The sequence below is a fragment of the Neofelis nebulosa genome, chromosome 6 (genome assembly GCF_028018385.1).
Source record: "Neofelis nebulosa isolate mNeoNeb1 chromosome 6, mNeoNeb1.pri, whole genome shotgun sequence".
NCBI lineage: Eukaryota > Metazoa > Chordata > Mammalia > Carnivora > Felidae > Neofelis > Neofelis nebulosa.
The window spans coordinates 140,178,923-140,192,319 of record NC_080787.1 but is presented as its reverse complement, the minus strand read 5'-3'; the positions used below and the strand labels follow the sequence as shown (position 1 = coordinate 140,192,319).

General features: G+C 41.5%; 1 protein-coding gene across 6 annotated transcripts in view; it reads right to left on the bottom strand.

Moving 5' to 3' along the window:
* Window positions 1-1,621: 1,621 nt before the first annotated feature.
* Window positions 1,622-13,397, bottom strand: part of CCDC170 (coiled-coil domain containing 170) — a 105,595-nt gene continuing 93,819 nt past the window's right edge. For all 6 annotated transcript variants that reach the window (XM_058735665.1, XM_058735668.1, XM_058735664.1 and 3 more), the window contains 2 exons: window positions 5,371-5,607; window positions 1,622-3,639 (listed from right to left, as the gene is read on the bottom strand). In XM_058735665.1, the coding sequence (XP_058591648.1) occupies window positions 3,478-3,639; window positions 5,371-5,607 (399 nt within the window). In that variant the 3' untranslated portion in view covers window positions 1,622-3,477. The remainder of the gene's footprint in view (window positions 3,640-5,370; window positions 5,608-13,397) is intronic.

Sequence of the window (13,397 nt, the reverse complement as noted above, 5' to 3'; positions counted from 1 at the left end):
TGGAGGCAGAGAGTGTCTCATTTTCTCAGCTCATGAGTTGAAAAGACCATGTAGCTGCTGGTTATCATCTTTGCTCGGGCTTGGAGAAACCCATCACCAGAAGGAGAAAGGGAGACCAACATGCAAAGACAAGCAAATCAAGGAGAAAAGGAAGATGGGTAGAAGCAAAAAGAATCCAAATAACAATTTTAAATCCCTGCATCTAGCCGTGCTGAAGCTAGTCTACTCCTGAATCTTTCAAATGAGTACCCCCCCAAATTCTCTTTGACTTACAGGAGTTTCAATTGGATTGCTATAAACTGCAATCTAAGGTTTAAACAGCTGAAACAAAAGGAGGTAAAAGTATGAAGGTCAAGAAGGCCAAGAAACTAAAGATAAAACGTTGTATGAATTTTCCTTATGGGCACTAAAGTCACCCGAGAAGAAGGCAGCACTTAATGTGGCTGGAGAAGACACCTATGAACCATCTTTTTTTTTTAATGTTTATTTATTTTTGAGAGAGAGAGAGAGAGAGAGAGAGAGAGAGAGAGAGAAGACAGGTGAAGGGCAGAGACAGAGGGAGACTGAGGATCCAAAACAGATCACAGAGCTCAATGTGGGGCTTGAACCTACGAACCGTGAGATCATGACCTGAGTCAAAGCTGGATGCTCAAGTGACTGAGCCACCCAGGAGCCCCACTATGAACCATCTTAAGTAGGAAGACATACAGGATGTTAACAGGTAACTGGAATGAGGACCAAGAGAAAAGTTATATTCAGTTAGCAAGGAGCCTCAAATGAGCAATGATTTTTATACAAAGGTACGGGCATAACAGTGTGGAGGCAGCATAGAGGAGAGGGAAGCATACAGACCCCACTTACTGAGGAGAAGCTAAGTGGGGTTGTACAATAATGTGGATAAAATCACTATTGCATAGAGTGGGCAAGAGCCTTCCCAATCGAAGGTTATGTAGCCATGAAATGCTTCCCAGTGAAAATTAAACTCCACATCCAAGTCCTAAGTATTATTACAATATAAATAATATAGACATTCTTTAACCACTTTCCAGCCCACCACCCCTTGACCTGGAATCACCCCCCCCCCCCGTTCATCTGTAAGACAGACAGACTATAAGGTAGAACTGACTGGGTTTAATTCTTTTTTTTTCCTAATGGAGATATTTTATGCATGCATTTAAATGTCCCAGACAATGACCAGAATAATAATCTCAAAGGCAATTATCACTCAAGTGTATTTGGTAGAAGAGTTAGTGTTAAATATTTTAAAACCCTAGTTAGAAAATCCCATCAACGTAACACGTTTTATTGGCCAACATAAAATATACATGGATATTACAGAAGAACAAAATCTAACACAAAAATGTGAGGTTGGTCTGCCAGCTCTAGAATGAATGCCATGGAGGGAAAGCCAACAACCAACTGGCATTTCAACAAGGAGGAAAATGGCTTTATTAAGGGATTTCAATTTGTCTAAATGACAAATAGTTAACGTGCATATGGACCATCTACACGGATAGAACTTATTTTTCTTATGTCACGAAATGGACAAACATTTTTATGAGTTTATGCTTTTAAAGTGACGTCGAATAGTGTTGAAAATAACTTCACAGAGAAAATAAACGAAGTTCGTTAAAGACTGTATTTGGAAAATGAGAACAGAGATATAAAACAGGGGTATAAAAACAACCCCTCCATCTCTGAACGCCCCCCACCTTTCTATGGCACGGCTGAAGCAAAGCCACTCAGCAATTCAGTCCTCCAGAGACCCAGACAGTGAGGTTGCCTCCTTCAGTCTGAGTGCGTATGGGTCCAGAACAGTAGCCACTGTCTCTATGGAGCATGTGAGGGGATCTTCAGAGACGACTTCTGCGGGGAAAATACAATTCTGCCTCTCCGGCCTGTTGCAGACCTAGCTCGTGTCCTCAGTCAGGGCTGCGAAGGTGTGTTTATTCAGTTGCAAAAGGTACTTTATACTATCCTTGCACACAAGGGAGAAAGCCAGGCGACCATGACCCATCTCCCAGAGGACATCCTTGCTTCCTCTTCCTCTGTGTGATCTGTCATCAGTAAGTGTCCAACTCATTTCCTTTCCTCTAGAATTTGCTTTTTCTCTCTTTTTCTAAAGTTTATTTATTTTGAGAGTAAGAGAGCACGCATACGCATGAGCCAGGGAGAGGGAGAGAGAGGGAGGGAGAGCAAGAATCCCAAGCAGGCTCCTCGCTGTCAGCGCAGAGCCTGACTTGAAGCTCGATCTCAGGAACTGTGAGATCATGGCCTGAGCCAAATTCAAGAGTCAGAGGCTTAACCAACTAAGCTACCCATGTGCCCCGCCGAATATGCTTTTTCTCTTAATGTTCGGATGTAATCTGTGTTTCCCCTCTCCTTTAATGAGACACCAACACTTTTTTCAGAAACTGTTTAGAAAATTACATATGGCAAAAATAAGGTAATCGACCAAAAAAGTAAAAGTTTCTCTCAATAAAGTTAAGAATATGGCTTCCTGAAAAATATCTGTGAAATACAAATTTAAAAAGAAGGCAGAAAATGACAGAAAGTCATAATAAAATCCCAATCTGAAAAAAGTACCCCTGCTGTCAGTGCATCTGATAAACTGGTGAATAAAACTGTACAGGAGTTCATGTGACAGGTTTCACATTAAGGGTTTGACTTTTCAAGGACTGAGATCAACCTGCTGCAACATGAAAAACTGCCACCAAATGTGATCTGGCAGCCACATTTAAAACAGGTAAATTTCTTACAGGACCTCAGACCCTGTGTATGTTTTACCAAATAATTTGGTATATTGCCTTTTAAAGAAATCATATGGGTAACATTCATAAATCTGTTACTTCGGGGGCTTCAATTCTTGATTCTATGAATGTCTGCCTTTCTTTATGGGGGCAATTTTCACCAGGATCACAGGAATTCAGGAGAAACTGGAAGAGTGTGATGTAACAGAGAAAGTACAGCCTTTGACCCAGAGCCAGCATGGTAAGACTTCTGGTTCAGTTGCTAACCAATTGCAATCTTGGGTAGGTAACACCCTCTCTGAGCCCCAGAGAGGTTGTAAAATCAAACACTAAACCTTCTCCACATGGCTATTATGAGAATTAAATTGGGTAGGAAAGCCCCCAAGTCATAAAAGGAGTCCCATAAATGTAAATTCCCTACCACCATTGCCCATTCTAGGTTTACAATCTACTGGAACTCTTCTGGGTCCCAAAGTGCTAGCAAATAAAAAAATAGGTGTTTTTAGTGTCAGACATTTCCCTACAGCTGGCACCTCTGAGATCCTTTTTTTGCAAATGACGGATCCTCGCTCAATCATCAAAGTATATGGTATTCACATACTGATCAAATTTCAAAGGTTTCGGGAATTAGTGAAATCGAGAATTGTGTGCCATCACTTAGCTCTACCTCCTTCAAGAGACATGGTATTCAATGAAGGAGTTTTAAGTGGCTTTGGGGGTGCCTGTCTCACCCAAGCGTCACATCTTTGAGGCAGGCACAGGTGACAAAGTGATGCTGATGTAAATGGATCAGTCTTTCAAGACATTTGATGATTTCATAGTCGGGAAGTGCAAGACTGGTCATGTTCAAGCCCAGCTTCTGGGAAACCACTTCCCTGAAGTCCACCAGCTGCAATATCAAACACACACATTAAGGGTGAGAACAAAACATGCTGACTACTGTTGGTCTGAATGCAACCAACCAAACAAACAAAACCCTGTGGAAAACCCAGAGGTACATGAGGTAGGCAAATTACTTACTGTCTTTTACCTTAGTCCTCTCATTTATAAAATAAGAAGGCGAATCTACTCAATTCCCCCTACGGTCCTTCCGGGCACCAACTGTCAGTGATTTCACAGCCACTTAGGGTGGCATTTCATGCCAGTTAGTGTGGCATTGGCTACCAAGTGAAGAATCTCAGTGAAAAGCAACCAGGAATGAGACCCATGTTCTCACTTCCTGAAGGAAATAACCATATGCCTACTTCCCAGAGCTGTTCTGAAATTTGGATCAAATAAAACAACGGATGTGTACGTGTTCTGTATACTAGGAAGTGCTTTACAAATGCTGTGGTTGTGCACACCGTTGATAAGTACGTGGAATTTTAAGTGGGCATGGAACCACTTAAACTAAAGGAAGAACAAAGGGCAAGAAAGTATGAGCTGATGAAAAGAGAAGGAGCTCTAAATAATGACCAGATGACATCACATAAACAGCCTCCTCACAAACCATAACATCGGACCCTCCGGGACTACTCTCTGTCGATCACAAAAAGAAACATGGAGAGGTGACGAGCTTGGAGAAAATGGATGAAAAGATGCCTCACAGTCCTTCACATTCTCATCAACTGTGATTCTGCGCTAAAGCAGGAGCAGATACATCAGGGAGATCGGGCCAACCCCTTGCTAGAGGTACCTTCCATTTTGGAAAAGATGCACTCCAACCTGAAGACAGATGTTACCTCCAGGAAAACTGCCTTCCGAACATTCTCACCATGTGTTCATTCACATCCCAACCTCCTTCCTATGCTGAGTCCAATTTGGGGAACATAATACCCTCTCCCCCCTAGTGTCCCTGGTGAGAAAGTTTCCCTCAAACTTTTCTCCCCTTTCAAATATGGTCAAAGCTCTTAATTCCTGAGAGGGTTTCCTCTGAGAACACGCAGTTTATAGTTTGGCCTTCCTCGGCTCGGCCTGACACATGAGCCAGAGCAGAGGCAGCCAAAGAGAAAAAATATCCTAGGACGAGAGTCCACTCTCTGCCCTTTTGAGCTTCAGAAAGAGAGGGAGATGAAACCCAAAAGCAATGGGGGTCAGGCTGCCCAGTACAGTTCTTTGTGCGTGACCTCCTGATGTGCTCACCAGATAAAACTCTCCTCCTTGCAACCAGCCAGCGAGTGAGGACTGTTTTATGGCTTCCATCTGGGCTAGATTGGCCATCGAGTCTGGGTGCCACTGTTTGAGAGTTGGGACTGTTTCCTGCCACTGATCTCTGCTGGAGATAAGCCTTCCCTCCTGAGGCTGAAGCCTGGGATGATGCAAACTTCAGAGGCAATCAGTGCACATAATAAAAACCTCTCCACAACCAGAAACTGGCATTTCACAGGCTTTCCGCTGCTTTGATAAGAACGTCTTTTTTCTTTTCTACAATTCAGGCCATGAAAATGTGAATTATTGTTCTTAGCAGAGTAAATCATTATGGTTATTTTAGTGCCAAAAAGATGCTAGAGGGTAGACAGATACATTGAAATGATATAGAAAGCTTTGTAAACTGGTTTTGAAGAAGCATATGAATAATTTCCAAGCTTTTGAATTGTCCTATCTTTCCTAAACAAGATTTCACCACCAGATTTCTACCCACCTGCTTTTCTCTCTTTTCTGCCTCTTCCAGAGATTTTTTTAGTGTCTTCATTTCACTGGTTACCGCTTCTACCAGGTTCCTGGCTCTCTCTTTATCCTCCTTAGCCTCATGCTCTGTAGAATCCAGTTCTGACTTGACAGACATTAGTTTTTTCTCAGCTTTCTCCTTCATCTTCTCAAGTTTGTCTCTGGATTTATTTAGGTCTTCAATGGCTTTGGTCTGTTCCAAAGTTTTAATCTAAGAAGTTAAGAGAATGCCAATAATTTCTTTCGTATTTATCTAGGAAAATTGCATCAACAAGATAAACTAGAAGTCAATGAAATTCACTTAATAACTTTTTTATGGAGAAAGAATGGAATTCATCCCAGTTATATAGACTTTGCTAAGCATACATGCTGGGCAAACATGTCTTAAGGCAGTTATAGTTTATAAACATGTCAGAGTACCATTATTGGAGGATGTAGAGTGTGAGGCACTTTGTCTTTATTAGCTTAATATGTAAAATTTTTCCAGATTTGCTTACAAAAGAGTATGAATAAAAAGGTTGAAATTCTGGCAAATACTACAACATAGATGAACCTTAAAGACATTACAATAAGTAAAATAAGCCAGACACAAAAGGACAGTTATTGTATAACTCTCTTTATATCAGGTACCTAGGACAGGCTAATTCACACAGAAAGTAGAATAGAATTCCATCCCCAGTGGAGGAATGTGGAGTTATTTAATGGGCACTGAGTTTCAGTTTAGGATGACAAACAGTTCTGGAAATGGATAGTGGTGATGGTCACACAACACTGTGAATGTACTTAATGCTACTGAGTTGTACGCTTAAAAATGGTTAAAATGAGGGTGCCTGGGTGGCTCAGTCGGTTGAGCGTCCGGCTTCGGCTCAGGTCACGATCTCACGGTTTGTGAGTTCGAGTCCCGCGTCGGGCTCTGTGCTGACACCTCAGAGCCTGGAGCCTGTTTCAGATTCTGCGTCTCTCCCTCTCTCTGCTCCTCCCCTGCTTGTGTGCGCTCTCTCTCCCTCTCAGAAATAAATAAACATTTAAAAAAAAATTTTTTTAATGGTTAAAATGGTAGCTTTTATGTTATGTATATTTCACCACAATTTTAAAAAAAAAGAGCTGGAGGCAGTTTTCATATTTGACACAAAATTTTTAAAACTGACCATTAAAAATAAATATGAATGAGCTAGCACTTAACACCCACTGGGATGACCATAACCAGAACAAGACACAATAACAAGTGTTGGCAAGGATGTGGAGAAGTCGGAGCCCTTACATACTGATGATGGGAAGCAGCTGGTGTAGCTGCTATGAAAAACAGTTAACCAGGTTTCAAAATGTTAAACACAGAGTTAACACAGGACCCAACCATTCCACATCCAGGTTTATATATTCAAGAGATTTGAAAACTTGTGTCATACAGAACCTGTATACAAAAAAAAAAAACTGTATACAGCAGCACTATTCATGATCACCAAAAAGTCAAAACAACCCAAATACCCATCAACTGATGAGCAGATACATAAAATGTGGTCTCCCCACGCACTGGAATGTCATTTGGCAACAAGAAACGAAAATCCTGACACCTTGGATGAACCCCAAAAACATTATGCTAAGGGGGAAAAGTCAGTCACAAAAGACCGCTGACTGTATTAGTCCATTTATATGAAAGATCTGGAAAAGGCCAGGGACTGGTGGGAGGGGAGATTGGGGAGTAACTGCTAATGGGTTTGAAGGATGATGCAAATGTTCTGAAATTAGATAATGGAAATTTGGTTCCATCCACTATAACACACACAACTTCTTAAGAATTTAGCTCCTTTTCCGGCAGAGAGGAGGCTGATGGCAGACATGCTTGGACAAACTCAAAGCTCCGAACTGGTTCCATGCAAGAGACAGGTAATCCTTGGGAAACTGACAGCTGCTGTGGGACTTGCAATCAAGAAGGCATAAAAACTACCACTGCAGCTTGGGAAATCCGTAGGCCATAAGATGTCAACAGTTGGTGGAGAAAGGAACTCTGAGTCCATTTTTGAGCCAATGACATGGCACTAGAAGACCTACCACTTGAGTCAAGTTAATGGCACCCACTAAGTGCAGGTCTACAGAGGTGGACCTGGCAGATCATTCATGGATTTCAAGTTATCAAAACCCACATCTGAATATGCCTAGCATATTAGTACAGTATAATGGAGTATCGCCTCCACGGTGCTTCCCGAGCGTGATGATGTACAGTGGTCACATAGAAGAATACTCTTGGTCTTGGGGTGCCTGGGTGGCTCAGTAGGTTCAGCATCTGACTCTTGATTTCAGCTCAGGTCATGATCTCACAGTTCGTGAGATCAAGCCCCAAGTCGGTCTCTGTGCTGATAGCATGGAACCTGCTTGGGATTTTCTCTCTCTCTCTCTCTCTCTCTCTCTCTCTCTCTCTCTCCCTCTCTGCTCCTCTCCTGCTTGCTTGCTCACAGACATGTGTGCTCTCTCTCTCAAAATAAATAAACATTTAAAAATAAATAAATAAAAGCTTTAAAAAATAATTTGTGACATCGCCCAGGAACTATATAAAATATCCATAATTCAGCAATTTGATCATCAACTTAAGAATTTAAAAAGAAGGAGGAGGAGAAGAAAAAGAAGAAGAGGAGGAGGAGGAGTATTCTTGGTCTTAAGAGATACCAGGCAAGTATTTAGGGGTAAAGTGTCATGATGCATGTAACTTACTCTCAGATGGTTCAGCAAAAATGAAAACCTCCCACCCTCATTAGGCAAAACACAGCAATCAGTAAAATATTAACAATTATTACATAAATCATTATGTGAAGAATAAAATACTGTCCATTATACTACTCTTGCAACTGTTCTATAGATTTGAAATTCTTCTTCTGACAAGAAGTCAGAAAAGGGAACTTTCCTCAGCCATAGCAATTTCTTACTTCATACATCTCCAAAGGCAAGGGAGTTAAAAGCAAAAATGAACCACTGGGACCTCATGAAAATAAAAAGCTTCTGCACAGCAAAGGAAACAATCAACAAAACTAAAAGGCAACCAACGGAATGGGAAAAGATATTTGCAAATGGCATAGCAGACCAAGGGCTTGTATCCAAAATCTATAAAGACCTCACCAAACTCCACACCCGAAAAACAAATAATCCAGTGAAGAAATGGGCAGAAAACATGAATAGACACTTCTCTAAAGAAGACATCCAGATGGCCAACAGGCACATGAAAAGATGCTCAACGTCGCTCCTCGTCAGGGAAATACAAATCAAAACCACAATGAGATACCACTTCAAGCCAGTCAGAGTGGCTAAAATGAACAAATCAGGAGACTATAGATGCTGGAGAGGATATGGAGAAACGGGAACCCTCTTGCACTGTTGGTGGGAATGCAAACTGGTGCAGCCACTCTGGAAAACAGTCTGGAGGTTCCTCAAAAAATTAAAAATAAATCTACCCTATGACCCAGCAATAGCACTGCTAGGAATTTACCCAAGGGATACAGGAGTGCTGATGCGTAGGGGCACTTGTACCCCAATGTTTATAGCAGCACTCTCAACAATAGCCAAATTATGGAAAGAGCCTATATGTCCATCAACTGATGAATGGATAAAGAAGATGTGGTTTATATACACAATGAAATACTACTTGGCAATGAGAAAGAATGAAATATGGCCTTTTGTAGCAACGTGGATGGAACTGGAGAGGGTTATGTTAAGTGAAATAAGTCATACAGAGAAAGACAGATACCATCTGTTTTGACTCTTATGTGGATCCTGAGAAACTTAACAGAAGACCACGGGGGAGGAGAAGGAAAAAAAAAAAGTTAGAGAGGGAGGGAGCCAAACCATAAGAGACTCTTAAAAACTGAGAATAAACTGAGGGTGGATGTGGGGTGGGAGGGAGGGGAAAGTGGGTGGTGGGTACTGAGGAGGGCACCTGTTGGGATGAGCACTGGGTGTTGTATGGAAACCAATTTGACAATAAATTTATTATTTAAAAAAAAAAGGAAAAAAAGAAAAGGGAACTTTCCCATGCATGATCAATACAACACACATCCTACTCGTAAACATTTTTTAATATATATATATATATTTATAAATTATACAAGCAGCTGCTCTAAATAATATATTCCATGGATTATCAAACATTTTACAAATTGGATACATTACATGAATGAAATCTATCACTTTTAAAACAAAGCTATCTCCCTTTAAGACAGAGATTCCCCTCATATGCAAACTATCTCCCTGCTGCAGAGAAAATGGACAGCAAAGTGGGAAGTTGCTGGGATTGGGATATTGAATTCAAAACCTTGTATTAACAGATACATGCAGCCTTTCTGCTCAGACTGGAAAAACATTTACAGTGGGCTATCTACCAAAAGTGACGGAACACAGCTTGGAGAGCTGGAAGTACATAAATCAGGTCCTAATGAGAAGAATTCATAGCCAAGAACTTCTGAAAAATATGAGACATTATCACAATCCTAAGGGCTGCCTCAGTTCTTGTCATCGGGGAGCAGAGGCGAGTCAAGGAGCTCTGAGCCAAGCCACCAGAAACAGAACTGAAAGCCAGTGGACAACAGAGACCTCAGACTCCTAAATCAAACCCAACAAACAAACGAGATTCCTGGGAGTGGGGGCGTGGCTAAGCTGGTCTCTTAGTTCCCCCTAAAGGAGCCTCCCAGATCCGGCCCAGAGTTCAGCCATAGCCTGTGCTGCTAATGGTCTTCCGGTGGGGCAGAACTGGTCATAAACAAGACTGACATGCCACCCAGAGCCCAGCAAGGATGGAGAAGGTTCTGAGTGTCTCCTTGAGAGAAAAAAATTTCAAAATCTGGTGAATGATTCTCTGTCATGTCAGAAGGCCTGAAGGCCCTCAAAGAGATGGTGATTAAATTTAAAATCTGATGTGTTGAATTCCCTCCCCACCCTACTCCCCAACCCCCGGCCTCGAGGATCTAAATTCTCTAGCTGGAGGGTTTTCAAGAAACTGCACAGAAAATGCAAACCTGCAGGAAGGAGCTAGGCACCTCACACAGACTCCTTGAAGACAGTGGGGTAGCACAGCAGGAGAGTATCCCCATGGCCCAAAAACATGTTATGTCTCTACTAAAGAGAACCAACCACAGGTATCTTACTAGAAGGAAACTGAAGCTGAAATTAAAGGAAGGGGTTCATTTGACGTTGCAATCTGAGCACACTTCCACTTTTCTACAACCCATTCTTTAACCCATTCCACAACCCAAGAAGTTCTTCTTTGTAGGTTCTCCTTGGTGCACACATTCAAAGTGAGGAGAGCTCAAAGCAATTCCAAGCCAGTGGACCTACCTCCATTGAATCCAAGATTCAATGAATCCAACTATACATACAAAGAAAGGCTGCCCTGACTGGGTTGGATATAGTTCTGGAGTGAAGAAGGAGCATGAGGAGAAGCTATCTTGTGTGGGAGATTATCAAGAGAGGTAGCAAGAGGGAGAGGCCTTTGCTGCTGGCTAAGGAGTGTTATTCCCTTTTGGTGTTTTCTTAAGACACTACAATGAAGATAACAATGGCTTTTCACTGAGTTTTTGTCCCTTTTGTTGTCTGACTACTGATTTAAGGGCACAGCTCCCTACCAAAATTGGGCCACATGGTACATAGGGAAAGCTGATACCTTTCCACCAAATATCTATTCTTTCTTTTGTCCTTCCTGCCCAGAATAGACCCATTTCTCAGGCTGACTTCATCTAAGTGAGGTCCAGGGACTAACTTCTTCTGGCCAATGGAGAAATGCAAAGCATTGTATTGTTCCTGGAAAGTGGCCTTCAGGGTGTCCTCCTCCCTTTCCTCCTCACAGGTGGCTGGAATGAGGCCAGAGCCCCAGCAGCCAGCTTGTGTCAAGAAGTGGCATTGAGGATAAAAGCTGTTGCTAGGACAGTGAAGCAGAAAGAACAAGCCAGGGTTGCTGATGACCCCAGAGCCATCCCACTAAGCATGGCATGTCTTCCTTTCCATGAGAAAGGAATAAACATCTCTCCTACCTAAGCCACGGTTATGAGGGGATCTTTCAGTATATTTAGCTGAAACTGATCACAACCAACACAGGCTAAGCAGCAAATGGTGCTTTATGAGTTACACAAAGCGTTTTCTGGATCCTCTGGAGGGCTGCCACATGATGTCAGTGCCTGTGTTTGCATTTGTGCAAAAAAACCTACGTTTGTACCAATTAGTAGTACTACGTTAATTATTCTAGGTTAATGAGAGAAGAGCAAAGGTGGAGTTCATACATAAATAATGTGTTCATGCCAAATGAAGTCGAAACTCTGTCATGGTGCGTGTGCAAACAAAATATCTGAAGCACTGAATTAAATCACAGGGTAGCATAAATGTCCTGTCCTTAGAAAACATAAACTCAAAAGAAACTGTACAGCAAGCAACTGACCCTACACATTCTTATTCACAATGATTGTAGGGGAATAACACAACCTGGCATATTGAATTTATGTCATTAATGTGTTTATTTTTATACTTCACTGTTTTTCTAAATCTGTTTGAAATTTACAGGGGTAAAAATGTACCAAGATTAAGAAATTTCTATACAGCGTTAAGTTTGTATATATGAAAGCGATATTGTAATAAAGTTATTTTGACTCAACACAGGGAGGGGAATCTATAAAAGAGTATTTTTCTTTCAAAAAGAGATATCTATAATAATCAGGTTTGCCTGCCGACTTCAAATTTAATAGCTCATCTGGAGAGGTCCGTTTTTTCCTGGTCAAGAATTCAGGGGGAAATTTACTGCATGAGTCTTTAAAAGGGAGATTGGGATAACCTAGGAGTCAAGGTCTTTGAGCGCAGTTTTGCAACAGACAGAGAAATGCACAGAAAAACTCCACACAAATGTTGCCAACAGCCTTGTTCATAATAGCTAAAAAGTGGAAACAATCAAAATGTCCTTCAAATGCTGAATGCATAAATGAAGTGTGGTATATCCAAATGACGGAAAAGTATTCAGCATAAAAAGGTACTGTGATGGTTAACATTATGTGTCAACTGCGCTGGGCCACAGAGCCCAGATATTTGGTGAAGCATGGATAGTTCTGTGAGGGTGTCTCAGGGTGAGATTAACATTTAAGTCAGTGGACTTTCAGTAAAGTAGATCTCCCTTCCATAGTGTGGATGGGCTTCATCCAATCATTCAAAGGCCTGAATAGAACAAAAGTGACTCTCCCGGAGCAAGAGGGAATTCTACCAGAAGACAACCTTTGGACTTGAACTGCAGTATCAGCTCTTGCTGCCGCTCTATCCCTAGATTTTAAACTTGCCAAATCCATAATCGTGTAAGCCAATTCCTTAAAATCAGTCAGTCAATCTTCCTGTAGCCCTCACTCTCCTTCTCTCTCTCCCTTCTTCTATGATATAATAAAATTAAGCACTTCATACCTGTGAAAATGGCTAACATTAACAACTCAGGCAACAACAGAACTTGGCAAGGATGCGGAGAAAGAGGAACTCTTGCACTGCTGGTGGGAATGCAAACTTGTGCAGCCACTCTGGAGAACAGGATGGAGGTTCCTCAAAAAATTAAAAAACAGAGCTACCCTACAACCCAGAAATTGCACTACTAGGTATTTACCCAAGGGATACAGGTGTGCTGTTTCGAAGGGACACATGCACCCCCGTGTTTATAGCAGTGCTATCAACAATAGCTAAAGTATGGAAAGAGCCCAAATGTCCATCGAAGGATGAATGGATAAAGAACATGTGGCATATATATACAATGGAGTATTACTCGGCAATCAAAAAGAATGAAATCTTGCCATTTGCAACTACGTGGATGGAACTGGAGGGTATTATGCTAAGTGAAATTAGTCAGTCAGAGAAAGTCAAAAATCATATGACTTCACTCATACGAGGACTTTAAGAGACAAAACAGATGAACATAAGGGAAGGGAAACAAAAATAATATAAAAACAGGGAGAGGGAGAAAACAGAAGAGACTCATAAATATGGAGAACAAACAGAGGATTACTA